General features: G+C 44.2%; 1 protein-coding gene across 1 annotated transcript in view; it reads left to right on the top strand.

Annotated features, from left to right (window-relative positions):
- Positions 1 to 17,540, top strand: part of LOC144697391 (zinc finger protein GLIS3-like) — a 690,064-nt gene that overhangs the window by 647,165 nt on the left and 25,359 nt on the right. Inside the window, exon 10 of the mRNA XM_078569373.1 lies at positions 3,455 to 3,637. Within this exon, the coding sequence (XP_078425499.1) occupies positions 3,455 to 3,637 (183 nt within the window). The remainder of the gene's footprint in view (positions 1 to 3,454; positions 3,638 to 17,540) is intronic.

Genomic DNA, 17,540 nt, shown 5'->3' with positions numbered 1-17,540 from the left:
TGGAATTTCCCCTCCAAGTCACTCACCATCTGACTTGGAAATATATCACCGTTCCTTCACTGTCGCTGGGTCAAAATCCTGGAACTCCCTAACAGCACTGTAGGTGAACCTACACCACATGGACTGCAGCGGTTCAAGAAAGCAGCTCACCACCACGTTCTCAAGGGCAACTAGGGATGAGCAATAAATGCTGGCCCAGCCAATGAAGCACACATCCCGTGAATGAATAAAATAAAAATAAAAATTTTCCGAGCATGGTTCCAGGGATGACAGACTTCAATTACGAGGATAGATTGGCGAAGTTGGTGCTGTTCTCCTTAGAGAAGAGAAAGCTGAGACGAGATTTGATAGAGGTGTTCAAAATCATAAAGGCTCTGGACATAGTAGAGGGAGAAACAGTTCACATTGATGGAAGACTCAAGAACCAGAGCACACTGATTTAAGGTGATTGGCAAAAGAACCAGAGGCGACACGAGGATTTTTATTTTTTTTACACACAGCCAGTGTTTTGGATCAGGAATGCACAGCCTGAGAGCATGGTGGTGACAGATTCAATCATGGCTTTCAAAAGGGAATTGATTATTATCTGAAAAGATGAAAATTTGCAGGGCTAAGGGGAAAAGGTGGGGGAGTGGGACTAGCTGAGTTACTCTTACAGAGAGCTAACATGGTCACGATGGGCTGAATGGCCTCCTCTGTGCAGTAACCACTTTCTGATTCAATGGCACATTTGATTAGTTTCCACATTTTTGATTCTGCATCTTCTGCTTCTTTGGACGGTTTTAGAAAAACTTCTCTCTGAAAAGTGTCATCCTGCAGAAGTGCAGCTTTTATATCATTTAAAATCCATTCCTATGAAAATATAGCCAAAAAAGCTAAAAAAATTTTCAAGATTACTTTTTTTGCTATGCACAAAAAATGTCAAGAATCAACAAAGGCTTTGCAGTCCTGATCAAGGGTCTCGCAGACCACATTTGGCTGAAGGCTGTAGTTTGGACACTGCCCTCAAAGGTACATAAAGGGAGACACACCCGGGATAAAGAGAAAAAGTAGTGAGAATGAGAAAGAAACAGAAAGATATCTAAAGCTGAGTCAGGGAATGACAGGTGATATGTCTGTAACACCTGTGTAGGTGGTGAAGAGATGCTTGCTTACATGATCATTCTTGAAGGCTTGCATGTATAATTAAAATTAATACAGAAATAAAAAAGACAGCATAAACAAACTCAGAAATTTATTATAGATTTAAGTAAATTCCATTGCTTCTATATTAAACACAACCAGAAATCTGCAATTGAATTGTCTTTTCATCATTGTGAAAATTTTAATCTAAACTTTATTGTCCATCATTAATTAATGGTAACATACAAAATGGTAAAAATGTACTCATGTTGTGCAAAAACTCTGAATTACATTGGATTTTGTTACGATCTCCATAGAGACCAATAACTTTAAAAAAAGAATTTCCAGTTGCTAGCTGAAAGAATGACATGGCAAGATTTCATGTTTTAAAACTTTCACTGTAACAAATGACGAAAAGCAATATTGACTAAACACTGTTTTCTCTTTTGTAGACAACTTATTCTGTAAACTACAGAGAGGAACGTTCCTCATTTATACTTACTGCACGTCGCACTTCCAATGGAATTACAAAACTTATAGCGAGCAGTTCAGAGCTTCTCCCAGCTTCCAATGTGTTCTTGTTTCATTGAGTAGTAACTTCAAGTGGCCATCTCCAAGCACTTTCTTCAGTTTGTACAGCAATGGATTGGGTGCAGCAGTAAAGCCTGTTCCAATGATTCCTTTTCCCCTTGGCCATGCTAGAACAAATCTTCCAGAATCCATAGATGGCGATAGGATGTGTCCCTTCAACTAGAGACCATCTCCCTCCTGCTTCCGGCTATCCTAGCTCATAAAGTCAAGTAGTCTCTTCTCTTTGCTTACCACACAAAACCTTTGTCTATGATAGTCATTGATTTCTAGGGAAATCTGTAACCTGATCTCAAAATGGCTTCCTCTGCCCTCTTGCCTTGGCAATGTGAAATAATTAACTATGTATCTAGGTAAAAATGCTAATTAGCTTTCCTTGACCCCCAACTCCCTTTCATCATAGAAGTTAATGGACAGTTTACAACACAACTGCTTATAACCCGGTACCTTCAACACCTTTATGGGACTTTGGGAGACTCTGCATTGAGAGCCTATGCATTATAAAATCAGAGACTGCTATTATTGTTTCCAAGCATAAATACCTTGTACTTATTTTCTCAGAAAAAAAATTAAGCCTTCCTTTGATCTCTAACAGTCAAACCACCGAGACTTACTTTCAGGAAGACTGCAGAACAGATCACATGACCCACTTCATTTACCCACATTTAAGCTACAATCCCAAAATATAGTAATGTTATAAACCATATAAATGTAACAAAACAATTAAGGCAGAACAAAAGCATTGATTATACCAGAAGAATAGGGAGAGGGAGCATTTTGTTTTCTCATTCATTTGTTCAATATAGCTGTTGTTGAAATCGTTAAAGCATTTTGTATTCTTGCCTTCAAACTGGACATGATATGGGACATGATACCATTTCTTCCACATTATTAGGTTTCTTGATGCTAGGCTATGATTGATTGCATAGGACAATATTGCAGGATTCTCTGAATTGTGAATAGGAAGTTGTAGAAGGGTGCAAACATGTAGAATGAGCACAAGGCAATGTGAAAGATGTGTTCAGTATGTGTTCCGATTGGCCCTGCCAGCTGGCTTGGCTTCGAGAGAAGCAGTTTTCTCCTGTAATAGGACTCAGCTGTAACCTTTTGCAAAGCAGTCCAGTTCCAGCAAGTGTAGTACTTAATTCATTGTAATTTTCTGCTGAACATTGGGAACATCTGCCTTTAGTCATGTGCAAAGAAGTGTTGTCTCTAAAGTTGACCAGCACTTTTTTCCATTCAGACATAGAGAATGCAATATTTTCAATATGTCATTTTGTAATTGTCGCTCATAATGTCATAAAATAAATTGACTTCACTTACACTACAGTGATTCTCCCTATTTGAGTTGAGCACTGGACAGAGTTAAAAAACTGATTTTGTCCAAGTTATTTGTGAATACCTGAAAATGCACTTTAGATCACTTTAAGTTTTGATTCATTTGCCCATCACTCATGCAAAGAGTGGCAAAATGCCAGTTTTGATATGTCCAAAACTACTTTCCAAGCTCCACCATCTTGGCTAACCTGCTGACATTACAGTTTACATTTCTTTTTTAATACTTGGCAGCTACTGGAAGAATGACAAGCTTTCACTATCTAGGGGCAGCTTTCTCTCTTTGCCTGATTGTGAGGAAAGTTGTAACAACCTTCAGAGTTTAGTGGATGAATTTCGTAAGTAACACAACAAAAAGAAAATTCTACAATTAAGCTAGGTTATCTAATTGTTTTGTTTCTCCTTATAGGTTATTATGGCCAGCTACAGACTTTCTACCCTCCCCAGTATAATGAAACTTCTAGAAATATATGCCAAGCTAGTCCTCGCAATATGGTGCCTTCATTTGAAGACTGTCTACTTCCCACAACTGTCGGACAAGCTGGATTTGATGCCTTCCACAGAGCACTGTCTGCTCATCCCAGTTTTCCAGGTAAATATCTGTTTATTTTTACGAAATGCAAGAATACCACCGTTCCCCCATTCTCTAATGAACCATAAAAATGTAATGACGTAAAGAGGAAATTTTCAAGCTGCAGTTACTAAACTATCTTCAATGCTAGGGCCAGGACTTGTGATTGCAGTTGACCATAGGAAAAGGATCAAAGATGAAAGATCACTTTAAAAAGCACCATTAGTGATGTCTGATGGTTTAAAATGTTTCCTTAATGGAAAAGAGGGAAGTTCAAGGGAGGTGAACTTTACCTCTAAAATTTGGTTACAGGGGTACATTTTCAGGAAACTTAGAGAAAGTCATCTGCCCAGGGGGTGGGGTGGAGCATTGTATTATTGCATGGTGTGGGTTAAAATGTTTAATGAAATGGGGGGAATTAAAGGAATGGTGAATTAAAGATTGAAACACTTAAGCAGTTTCAAAATATGAAAAACCATTGATAATAAGAATACAGTTTTGTACCTTGTAACAATTTTGATTTGAAAATTAGATGGTTGTCCAGTTCCTGTACAATTTTTCAACTGCAATGTTATAATTTTCATAATGTGAGCAAATTTAACATCATTAACAGCTACATCAGCATTCACATTATTATTTTAAACTGAGAAACTTTTTTTTCCCCCCAAGTGTTTAAGTGTTCAAGCTGAATAACCATGTCAACACCTGTTCAGGAGATGTCTAAATCATCTAATGAAAATATTACTGTCATTTCATTCTTATACTTTGTTTATTTTTCATTTTACAAAATCAGACAGAAAGCCAAATGTGACAAAGGCCATTGAAAAGAAAACTAAAGATGATTGGAACTGCATTAATATGGTTGTAATATAAACAAATGGTTCCAAATGCATCATGAAATGGCAAAGAAACTCAAGCTGGTTATACTTTCCTATGGTGTTCTGGGATTTTGACAATTTTTCCACGCAAAGGATTTGGAAAAACAGTGACTTTTAAACGCTAATTCTTTAAACAGCATTCAGAGCAGCTTCCACTCTGCCACCCTAACTTTGCAGGAATTTGGTAAACAAAATTCCCACTGCATTTCTGATAAAATCACTATGGTGGAATGGAAGTGAAAGCAAATCCAAGAAGATTATGGACCAAAGTGTTTCCCACAAGTTTAAGGGAGATTGAAACACTGAAACAAAAGATGTTTAATCTGCTACTGACTAGATACTGAGGTGGTTTTCACCAACATGGGAACAAGAGTAGGCCATTTATGCCAATTTGCATAGGGTTAAACAGACTAGAGAATTAAATGTGTGGCTCAAAGTATGGTATAGGAAGAAGGGGTTTCAATTCATGGTGAATCAGTACTCAGGGAAGAGTCAGCTAATCCAATGGGATGGGCTCCACTTGAACAGGGCTAGGACCAGCGTCCTGGCCAATCATATAAGTAGGGCTGTGGACAGGGCTTTAAACTAGCCAAGTGGTGGGGGGGTGGGGGGGGTGTGGGGGGGGTGCATAGGGTGGTTGCAGTCGGATTGGGTGAAGGGAGATTTAGAAATCGATGAGAAATATCCAGACATCACAACTGTATAATGATGTGGGTAAAGCCAAGCGGAGTGAGACAGAGAGTTTAACAAAAATTGTACATCAGCGAATAAGGCATTACAGGAAGTAGAAGTAAAAACTGAAATTAAAGATTCTTTATCAAAATGAATTTCCTCTAGCTCCAGTTTTGTAAGACAGTAAATTTATGCACAAATGCTGGAGGCTTCGTTTAAGGCTATTTCACACGCCTGTTAAATCTTACATGGCCTTCTGACACATAACCTTTCATTCTCCTTCATATATGTTTCTCTCTTTTTTATATGTAAATTCTGTTGTTCCATTTGTCTTTGAAACTGCATCTTCCATATAACATAAAACTTTAATCTTGCCAATATATTAAAAATAACCTTTGGGAAAAATAAACACAGCCCTTAGCCTTGCTTATCTGCCTAGTTATAAACAGACTAAGATCCCTTTGAAATGAGCTGGACAGAGTAGATAGGGAGAAGCTGTTCCTGCTCGTAAAATGATCAAGAACGAGAAGGCACAGATTTAAAGTGATTTTTAAAGGAAGCAAATATGACGTGAGAAAAAACTTCTTCACACAAGTGGTTCAGATCTGGAATGCACTGCTTGGAAGTGTGGCTGAGGCAGGTTCAATCGAGGCATTCAAGAGGGCATTATTTTAAAAGAAACGATGTGCAGGGGCACTAGGAAAAAGCAGGGCAATGGCACTAGGTCACAATGCTCATTTGGAGAGCCAGTGCAGACATGATGGGCTGAAAGGCCTCCTTCTGCACCATTAAAGTTCTGTGATTCTGTGAAATCCAAATATCCCTTCATTTATCTAAAAATGCAAATTCCCTTCACACCTTACATGCTAAGCCAGCATCCATATTTACTCATTAGCATGTCAAGCATTGAGCTTCTTTTGGTGATTTAAAGCTTGTAGCCTGCTTGACTACAAAATGTAATTAAATCACACACAGGCCCAACTAAACCTAGTTCACAATAAACCAGAAAAATACGCAAAAAAAATGTTAGTTTCATGACAAAGGCAAATGGCATGTTGGCCTTCATTGCAAGGGGTTTTGGAGTACAAGAACAAAGAAGCACTGCTACAGTTGTACAAGATTTGGGTGAGACTACATCTAGAATACTGTCTGCTGAGTTTTACTCTCCACATTTATGAAAGGATATACTCGCATTGGAGGCAGTGCAGCAAAGGTTCACTAAATTGGTCCCTGGGACGAATGGGTTGTCCTATGATGAGAGGCTAAGTCAATTGGGCTTCTATTCTCTGGAGTTTAGAAGAATCAGAGGCCGTTTCATTGAAACATACAAAATTCTGAATGGACTTGATAAGGTAAACACTGAGAGATAGTTTCCGCTGGTCGGGGAATCTAAAACACGGGGGCACAGTCTCAGGATAAGGAACCGATCATTTAGGACAGGGATGAAAAAAAATTACTTTACTCAAAGGGTTGTGAATCTCGGGGTAGAATTTTTCACTTGGCGTGCGGGCGCAAGCAAGTGTGAAATAACGCATGATGATGTTGGGCGAGCGTCCCGATGCTATCGTGCACTCGCGCGATATTTCAGTCAGCGAGCGCGCGCGAGAGTCGGCAGTGCGCCCACCAACAATTAAAAGGCCTATTAAGGCCATTAAGGTATTAATCAACTATGATTTTTCACTGCCCGTCTGGTATATGTATTGGCGACTGATTCTGATGTGTGGGCTTTTTTCCCCACGGTTTTTATGATCTTTATTTTTGGCATTTAAATTCTTCAACTCCCTGGGGCAGCTCTCCGCCTTCATGGAACTTTCTGTGAGCACTCCCCCACACCCACTTCAGCGCTCGCTCTCCTCCCGCCCCCACCTTGACAGTGCTGGCTGGCCATTAATTGATGAAATCACGGCTGGAGCCAATCACGGTTGAGGGTCCACCCCCACCCCCCCTCCCCCCCCCCCCCCCCACCCCCACCCCCCGGCTGCTCCTGGGCCCAGCAACCGCAGGCACCCGCAAAACTAAAAATCCTGCCCCTGGGAATCCCCAACCTGGAGGGTTGTGGATGCTCCATCATTGAATACATTTAAGGCTGGGATGGACAGACTTTTGGCCTCTCAGGGAATTAAAAGTTATGGGGAGTGGGCAAGAAAATGGACTGATAGCCCAAGGTCAGCCACGATCACATTGAATGGCTTGGCGCCTGGTCCACTCCTGCTCCTGTTTCTTGTATTCTTATGTTCTAGTGTTTAGCCCGTTAAGCCTGCTCTGCCGTTACTCAATGAGATCATGGCTGATCTGTGACTTTTGGTCTTTGCCCCAATCCCTTAGTACATCTGGTTTCACAAAAATCTATTGACTTCACATTTAAAATTTACCATTGATCTTGCACTAATTGTAGTTTGTAGAAGAGAGTTCAAAATTTCGACCAGGCTTTGTGTATCAAAATGTCTCCTTATCTCACACCTGAAAAGTCTGTCACTAAGTTTTAGACTATGCCCCCTAATCCTAGACTCCCCAACCAGTAGAAATAGTTTCTCTCTAACTGTCTTATCTGTTCCCCTTAATAACTTGAAAACTTGGACCAAATCAACCATTAACGTTCTATATTCCAGGGAATACAACCTTGGTTTTTATAACCCCACTCATAACTTAACCCATGGAAGGATCCCCTCAGGCCTAGGCCTATGGCAAGTTTGGTTGGGCGGGTGGTATTTAATCAGGTAGGAGAGCGGCAGGTGGGGACCCCACCATCTTCTTGCCTGCACCATAATTAGGTCCGTGGCAAGACAACCTATTGGTGGCCTTTCTGCCCTGCTACCAATTGACTTCCTTTAGTGCGCAATTAATGCCCACTTAAGGGCCTCATCCCACAGCTGCTGGTATTGGCTTGACATATGGGGAGCACAACAAGCAACCCCTGGCATGTTTGCTTGCAGCCTCCCAGGTAGGGTCCCCTCGTTCAAAATTACTCAGTGCCTGATTGAGGATGGCCCCTTGAAAATCACTTTCTTGCCTTTGCTGCTGATCCCCCCTAACTACTCCTGCCCCATGACCACCACCTCTTAACTCCTTTCCCACCATCACTCACCTCTGCCTGAGTCCCTTTTTGATCTGAGCCCTTGGGTGGGCTTCATATTGGCAGGAGCCACTGCCTCCCCGGTGGTGCTGCCAAGTACAGAAGAGCTGCCAGCCTCTGATTGGCCAGCAGCTCTCGGTGGGCAGGACTTCCACACTGCCCATGGTCCTTGAACCCCGGGGAAGGTGCCTCAAGTACCTGAGTGACACAAAATGCAGTGGGCCTTCCCTAAAAGAGGTGATACAGGGGTCTCGATGGCTCTCTAGCTGGCAGCCAAGATCCTGGTCGCCTGCAAGAGATTTCATCCCAGGTTTCATTCCAGTAAATATATAGTGCACATCCTCAAATGCTTTTGTAAGTTGTGGTGCTCAGAACTGCTCAGCGTACTCCAGTTGTAGGATTTTTCGAATGGTGCAGTTTCCCACACCGCCACCCAAAGAGGCAGTGGGGAATGCATCCAGCCAATCACATCACCCATGCAGCCATGGAGCATTAATTGGCTAGAGGTGGAATCCCACCACTCACTTGGGAGGAAGTCCCACCTCAGAGAGCTGCTGGACAATCTGATTGGCCAGCAGCTCTATAGTCCTAGCAACGCCATCTTGAGCGGTGTCAACTACTGGGATTACAAACAGTCCCAGAAATCGAAGTACTGGAGCTCTCAGAACCGGGTAGGTACGTGATCTCGTGTTGGGAACGGGAGGCAAGGCCTCAGTGGTGGGTGTCGTGCTGGCAAGACCAGGCTTGGAGGGAGCACTCAGGGGTATATAACTTGGGGAAAGGGTGTCTGTTCTAGAAAGGGGACCACCCCTATTCCCCCTTTCCCCATCCTCGGCCTGAGCAGGCATCTCCCGCCCCGTCGCTGACCTTCATTGAATGGCCGAAATCAGGCAGGAAGTGGCTTTTAAGTGGCCAATAATTGGCCATTTAAGGGCTTCAATTGGGGCGAATGCAGACGGACTGCCCTAGGCCTCATCCCCAAAACTACGAAGAAGTCAGGGGTGGGCGTGAAAGTGGCAGGAAGGCCACCCAAGCAATTTTACAGACCCCCCCTCACCTTCAAACTTGTTGGCAGGAAACCATGAAATTCTGCCCAGGGTATTGTCTCACCAGGGCTTTGTATGTTTGAAGCTTGACTTCTACCCCCTTGTATTCTCTAGATAAAAGGTCAGCGTTTCATGAGCCTTTTTGATTTTTTCTGTACTTGTCTATGACAGCTTAGTTAGCTACATAACTGGACACACCCTTCTCCACGACTCCCTTAAGCCTCTTTGGAACTCCACTGTTTCTATTTTTTCACCATTTAGAAAGGGCCCTATTTCTATCCTTTTTAGGTCAAAATGGATGACATCACACTTGTCTATGCTGAAACCCATTTGTTTTGTCCAATAAGAAATTAATTAATCTGACTCTGTATTCATTATCACCTCACACCCAATGTGCAATGAAGTCCCTGGACCTGGTTACTTGGCAGCAATCATCTTGTAGGCTTTACTTAGCTTTGACCAAGGAGTGATAAAAGATAAAGACATAGGCAGTCAGTCAGGCTTTAAAACAGAAGGCTCCAAGGACAAACATTTGGCAAGCTCAGAAACAGAAAGCAAGAGGGTAGTTAGGAGTTGTTCTAATTCAAGTCAAGCAAGGTAGCCTGCTGATGTGTAAAAGTCTAGCATGATCATTATTTTTTAATATTACAGAAAAACAATTTGCACTGATTAAATCTGATGATGTCTTGTTCTGAATGTCCACTTGTTCTGACATAAGCTTAACAATTCATTTCTCGCTTCATTGGACCCTGTGTTTTCTGCCCACCATTGAATATATTGGATAGATACGTGGCAGGTATATGGGAAATTGATTGGTATATTCAATTCATTATCCAACAAAAAATTTCTGTTGTTACACCCCTGGACTATGCTAATATTCAAGTAGATATTGGACAGTGTGAATCTCTCCCAGCTCTATAGGGGATCTTAAAGTGTGCCACTGCATACAAGCATGCAGCTAAGGCATGTCCCTAAATTCATAATACCCACATTGCATTGTCATGTCCTGAATCGATTCCAATTCACTCCCATTGTGTAGAATTGTAGTCTATTTAATTAATTTATATCATAAACTTCTGGACAAAATCATTCAACATACTGTCTTATTCAACCCTATTTTTATTTTCATCACCATGAAAGCAAACCAACTGTGATATTCTACCTCAAAATGCCAGAATATTTTAGAAATCTAATCTCTTATGTGTGAAATGTAACTTATTAATCATTTTCTGTTTTGTTCAGGCTCAAATGCTGTAAGATTAAATGGATTGTGGTACAAGGGTTTGCCAACTGGCAATTTTTTTAATCTGAATTAGATAAAAATTCTGATGAAGCATAATCCTGACTGAAGCGGAACATTTCTTGGCAGACTAGTTACACATTTATCAGGATGCAATTGTACCAGAACAAGAGTTAAGTTTGGAGATATGCCAGATACTTTTTTACAGCTTTAACTTCCACTCACATTCAAATACCAATATTATATATATATTTGTCTTTTTTAATAAAAGAGTTGTTAAGTAAGCAAAAACTCTATGCACAAGCAATGTTCTCTCTAATTTCCCTTTGTTGTGCACAGGCAGTTTCTTGCAATGCTTAGCCCCTTAAGGTTAGCACAGCTTAAAGGGACAACTGCTTGTGCGTGACCTGTTTGTCCCATGTGGTGCACATGTCCAATTGCTGTGCTGCCATGCACCTGCACAACTTAGAGGGAAGGTTGATACCAAGATTACAAAGCATAGGCAGATTGCCCATCCCTAATTACCCTTGAGAAGGTGATGATGAGCCACCTTCTTGAGCCACTGCAGGCCATGTCTCAAGGTGCTTTTTTCTATAGTGGTTTGATACAACTGAATAGCTTGCTAGGCCATTTCAGAGTGTAGTTAAGAGTCAACAATATTGCTGTGGACCTGGAGACACGTGTAGGCCAGACCAGGTAGGGATGGCAGAATTCTCCCCGAAAGGGCAGACTTCCCCCACTTAAGCCACTAAAATGATTCCTACGTCTCCATGAGGTCGATCTCCAGATATTTTTTAAATGATAGAAGAGCACATCGGACATCGTTCTGGTTTTAAATGATAAAGCCAGTTTATTAATTGAACAATGTACAGGCAAATATAGAGCATCTATACACATATAATAAATAACTATCAAAATTCTATCATCTATCTTCTCAAAGGGGACAGCATCAAAAAGAATGTGAATTTAAATATTAACTGAATCTCTATATGCTACTGTTATGTACACAGCTCCTCTTTTCTTGCATTTTTGCACATTTGTGGGGAGCCATCTAAAATCTATGTACCTCTCTATTTGTTTAATTCAGAAATGACTGTCATCTGGTCATTCCTTTTTATAACTCTTAAGCTGTTGCCAAGAAACACCATTCATAACTTCCAGTTGCAATCAAGAGAAACATGGTCTACTTCTAACTGAATCAATTACAAAGTCCATCTATATTTGAAAATCATATGTAAGGCATCTCTCAAGCCTGCTACCAAGGAGACTACAACAATCTTTACAACACATATAATAGGTTGAGGCTGTGAGGTGACTTTTTAAAATCTCATGTTTTGTGCCTGATTTTAAATGAAAAACAATCAGACAAAATTAAGACAGAAGTGCTTCATATTTGTCACAGATATCACCGTGGCCAAGCACCTGTTAGAAGCTTCCCATTTACTCACTGGAAAGTGAGGAAATGCCTGAGGCACACTGGAGGTGGAAACGTCCCAGATTCGCACAAAGTGCAGTAGCAGGAGGGACAAAGGATGTTTTACCCGCCGGCCGCAATGACAGTTTTTCATACCGTATCATCCCAATCCCACCTCATTAATCATGCATTCCTGGGAAACATGTTGTTTCGATGGCAGGCGGCCTCTGATTCGCCTGCCACGCCATCACCTTGCCGCTTCATCACAGCGGGTGTCATATTTAAAGTGCAGCTGCGCGCACACCTCTCAGTGCTTCCAGCCCAGCACTACTGCACAAAAGGCATGGCCCCGAAAGGCAAGAAGACTGCAGCCCCCCCCGCCACACCCTCCGGTTTAGTGATGTGTCCTTGAACGCCTTTTAGACGCCGTGCAGGCCCAACGTGATGTCCTCTTCCCCTGCTCTGGCCACAGGAGGGGCAATATTACCAATCCAGCTTGGGAGGCGGTGGCAATGGTGGTCAGTGCCAACACCTTGCAAAAGAGGACAGCCAGCCAGTGCCAAAAGAGGATGAATGGTCTTATCCGTTCCACCAGGATAAGTCACTCTTCTCATCACTCTCAACTCACACACTCACAAATCCCGTCACACATCCACAAGGATCTCAGACCTCAAGGGACAACACCACTAATTCTCACACACACCTTCACATCTACATCATGCTCATGTCCTCTCGAGCTCGTGTCCTCATCCCGTCCATGGCTCCACTCACCACATAAACATTCCATGCAGTGCCATGCATCCTGCTCACACTGTCTCCAACTGTTTTCATGCAGGAGAAGCTGGCTCACATCAGCAGTAAGAGGTCTCTGACCGGGGGTGGGAGTGGCCCACATTAGACCCCTCATTCACTTTGCCCATCGCACTGACTGTTGAGGATGTGAACCATGCCTTCGGCAACGGTGAGGTTGACAGGGAACACCCACATGAGGATCCTGCACCACATCATCCCTTTCTCAATGCAAATGTGAGTGCTCTCTCTCTCTCTCCTGCTTTTGACACTGCTGCCATGCACTAATTATTTCTACTTTGGTTCACAGGGAGCTCTGCCAAGTGACCAACACCCTCAGCCAGCTCAACTCCATCGAGGTCCTCCAGCCAAGAGATTACCTTCTCCATTAAAGAGCTGGAAATAAGCAGCCTGGAAGACCCATCACAGCGCTTACCCACACCCTGCACAAGCGCAGTGACACACACCTCTGTGGGGCCTAGACCTAGAGCAGGCTCGAGTTCACAATTTGATGGTCACCGCATGGACACATGTCCGCAGCAGGAGGAGGCAAGTTCAGCCAAGCTCCCGGCTCTCAGAGGACTGCTGGGGAAGAGGCATCTGTGAGGTCCGAGTCAGATGACGAGTCTCTGGACTCTGCCTTCCAGCTCATCCTGGAGAGTCAGCAGAAAGCGGGGAAACATCATGCAGAGTTGTTGGAAGCCCTCAACAGAGTGGCACACGAGTCAGAGGAGTGCGCCGCCTGCTCTCTGAAGTGCTGCCCACATGTACACATATGGAGGCCTCCATGGGAAGGATGGCAAACACCATGGAGATCCTGGTCCAGCAGAACGTAGAGATGCGCGGAGACCTGCACCCCATCGTGGTAGCCATGGCTGAGTTCCTGTAGTGGCAACGCGAGAGGGAAATGGGTCAGCTCAACTTCCCTCCAAGTGCTCCTTCCCCTCAAGAAGTCAGGCTGGGGCCCTTGGGCACCCAATGGGAGGAGGAGCAGCAGCTGGACACCCCTGGGACATCTATTCAGGAACCTCAGAGGCAGTCCTATCCCTCCAAGTACCCTTTGCCTGTGACCCCCCTCAACCTTGTCCTCTGTCACCGCAGAGGGAGCAGCTGGACCACAGGAGAACAGCCAAAGCAAACTGGGGCCCTTAAGGTTATGGCCCTCCAGAGGACCAAGGCCAAGGTCATCAGAGACAACAGGGCCAACCATTGCACAGTCTGTCTCCACCCCTGCTGTAGATTCAGGGCATGACTGAAAAGAAGTGGTAGGCCTAGAAAAGTTAAGAATTTCTGATCACAAGTGGTTACACGGGTGAACACATTTTTTCACTTTGTAGTCTGAAAATATATTAACTTTCACTGAATAATGTGCAATGGTGTCTTTCAGCTTCATTTATAGGCGTCGCAAGTCATCCCCCTGCATTCCCCACCAACACCACCACCCCCACCCCACCAATAGCAGTTCAGCTGCACGCAGCCAGCCCACAGGTGATCCTGGAGGGAGAAGTGTGTGTGTGGCAGGGCCTTTCAGAGCCTCATACAAGCACTCTCCCACGCATGTGGATCCTTCCCCCATCATACTCACTCAATGTCCCGAGCATTTTCAATGCTGCCTGCTGGGGTTCATTTTCAGTTGTCCATCTGAACTGACCTGCATCTCGGCCCACCCAATGACCACACTCCCTTGCAGCACCTGTGCCCACCCACCAGGAGTCTTCTTTCACTTTCTGATTTGCAAGCATGGTGCATTTAACATTCTTCTTCAGGTTTCCCCGTACTTTTCCCTCCCCCAGTCACCCATGTCCTTTCCCCCATCACTGTCGAACCCCCTGGCATCATCTTCTACCTCCCCACCATCACCTACTAGCCACTTTTCTTTCAGAGATGTCCAGGTGAATGTGCACGTTTCCTACCTTCCTGAAAATCCAACCCCCTCCACATTAACCTCCCTGACCTCCTCCTTCCCAACCCCAGGGTCCGAGGCTGCCTCCAAATCCCCATCAACCACCCTCGCCATCCCTTCAACTGATACCGTTGGAGACTCACCATCCCACCCTACCGCCTCATTCCGCCCTGTCATTCTCACCATTCCCTCCTACCACACCTACCCTCAGTTTTCTCCCCAGGAGGCAGTCATCAACTCCACAGACCCCATCTTTGCATGTTCATCTGGACATCCCCACTCCGGACTTCATCCCCCCCCCCTCCTTGAAACTCCTTCAGTCCTTGGAACTCCTTTCCCACCCCGGACTCCTCCACACCCAGACTCCTTCCCCCGCTTACTCCTTCCCCTGCTTATTCCTTCCCCCTTCCTGACTCCTTCCCCCAGTCTTACTTCTTCTTCCACCCTTACTCTTTCTGCTCTCCAGACTCTTTCCTCCAGCCTTACTCCTTCCTCGACCCTTACTCCTTCTTCCACCCTTATTGCTTCCCCTGCCCTTACTCCTTCCCCTCTCTGGACTCCTTCCTCCCCCTGGACTCTTTCCTCCCCCTGGACTCCTTCCCCTCTCTGCACTCCTTCCTCCCTCCGAACTCCTTCAATTACACCTTCCTTCCCCCTTACACCTACCTCCCCAGCCGCCGTATTCTCCCCATCATCCCCTCCTCCCTCGCACTCCCTCTCCCCCAACCTCACCCCCCCAACATTTTTGTTCTCCCCCAAACTCACCCCCCAGATACCTTTGTTTCCCCTCCACCAACGTCTCCCCCACAACACCTTCATTCCCCACCTCACAACTTCACCCACTCCCCAACACACCTTCCTCTCCCACCCCATAACCTCTTCCTCTCCACCCCTTTAAGGACTACCCATAACAGACCATGACTAAGGCACTGAAATCCCAAAGCAGACCCTCAGTAACGACTTTCCACCTTCTGTGAGCTGCTTCGCAGTGGAGCCATGCCCATCAGAATCCACCCAGCATGCGACGGACGTTCCTCCAGGGTCATTGCTGTTGGGCTCCATCATCCTCTGCTCCTCGGATTTTCGCGATGTGAGCAAGGCCCTGATGGTAAGTCCCGACTTCTGCAGGTCACGCTTGTCAAGACGTGTTCTGCATTGGCATGTTTTCCCGCCGACGTGAGCTGTAAATTTGACGTGGGCCGATGATTCCAGTTACCTCGGCTTTTAATGACATGCAGATGTATTAAAATGAAGCTCCCGACCTCCGACAGTGGGAAACGTGGCACGCCATTGACGGATGGAACAGATGACTGCAAACTGGTTTCACGATGTCATGAAATCAATTTTTTGACATTCCCGCCATATTGTCTGCTCACGCCCGCCATGATGCCCGATGCCAGTGGGCACCGAAAATTCCACCCTCAGTCATTCCTGTAATCCTAACAGTTTGCTCTGGGGTCATGGAATCCTGGAAGCAACTCTTTTGCTCATCTTCTCAACTGAGGGAGAAACAATTTGAGGAGACACAAAGAAAGAAAGAGATAAAAAAGACAAAGATAAAATAAATGACTAAATGAAAATGCTATTTAATAACAATATATTGGAAGGGATTGGGTACATTAAAACCATTGTGTAATTCCTCTTCCCTCCCACATTCTGATATATTTTCAATTTTCAGTTTTTGTTTTAAATTCTTAAACTATTCCATAGACACAGCTGACCAGCTCCCAAGCCGCTGACTGTGGCTCTCTGGAACCAGCTGCTGAGGATGAATTTTAAAAAAGCATCTGAGGGCAACTCAGCTACCGATTTTTGCTTGGCGACATAGTATATTGCAGTCTGCTGCCACTGTATATGTTGAGGATCTCGATGTAGACCTCAAGGGATCTGGCTCTGTACTATCTATACTAAGTAAGATATTGAGACGACAAGGGTTCTGTTCGAATACAAGTATCTGAAGTTTATTACTAGCAACAACAATGTACAGCTCTGCGCAGGCCTTGATCTGGCCTGGGTCCTAACAGTTACACAGACTGATCATTTGACTACATGCCTGACTCTTAAGGTGTACATAGAGTCTTGCTGATACAGGGTCACAGGCAGTAGTGAGCATCTGCAATAGAGAGCACAGGCAATAGTCAGCATCTAACATGGAGGCTGTACTTTTATCTTCCAGCCTCACATACAGTGATGTCACAGTGTTGCCACTATGCAGCTTCTTAAAGGTACATGTCATTGTCTGCATTGGCAGGCTTATCACAACATCCCTCTTTTCCCTTTTGATAAAAGAAAAACTTCATTAGAACAAACATAACAGTGAATATCAGGCATAACAAGATTGAGTCATGTATAGAGTCTTTACACATGAAGATAACACTTTGGTGAGCGTACAACATGACCATATCTTGTTCTTGTGTAGTTTTCAAGCTGTTGTGTTATGTCCTATGGTTGGGAATTCCCAGTTTATGTTTCTTAGTTGTTCACTGTGGGATCATCTCGTCTTATAGTGTTGGTACTTGTGTGGTCCCTTGTGACTGAAATAACACTCTGCGTGTGTGAGTCATCATCAGTCTGATCCCTCTGTGGTTCAGCATGCGCCATGCGAATGTGCTGACAATTCCTTCCAAGGATCTGTCCGTTTGGCATCTCAACCTGTGTGCACTTTTGCAGTACCATTCCTTGTACACACGTCTTTGTGTGGTGATCCGGTATGCGCATACTTTGACTTACATTTGACTGTGTTAACGGTGTTGCCCTCTGGTCGTGCTGCTGGGACATCCTCTCCCTCTGTTCCAATAGAATATCATGAGCTTCCATCTGGATTGGGAGTAAATGGGACGGGAGAGTGGTACAGACTTGTCTCCCAAACATTAAATTGGCGGGTGAGGGCAGACTGTCTGCCTGTGGTG

This window comes from Cetorhinus maximus, chromosome 2 (assembly GCF_964194155.1).
Source record: "Cetorhinus maximus chromosome 2, sCetMax3.hap1.1, whole genome shotgun sequence".
Classification (NCBI taxonomy): Eukaryota; Metazoa; Chordata; class Chondrichthyes; order Lamniformes; family Cetorhinidae; genus Cetorhinus; species Cetorhinus maximus.
Note: the sequence above shows the minus strand (reverse complement) of the source record. Positions and strands in the feature narration are given on the sequence as shown.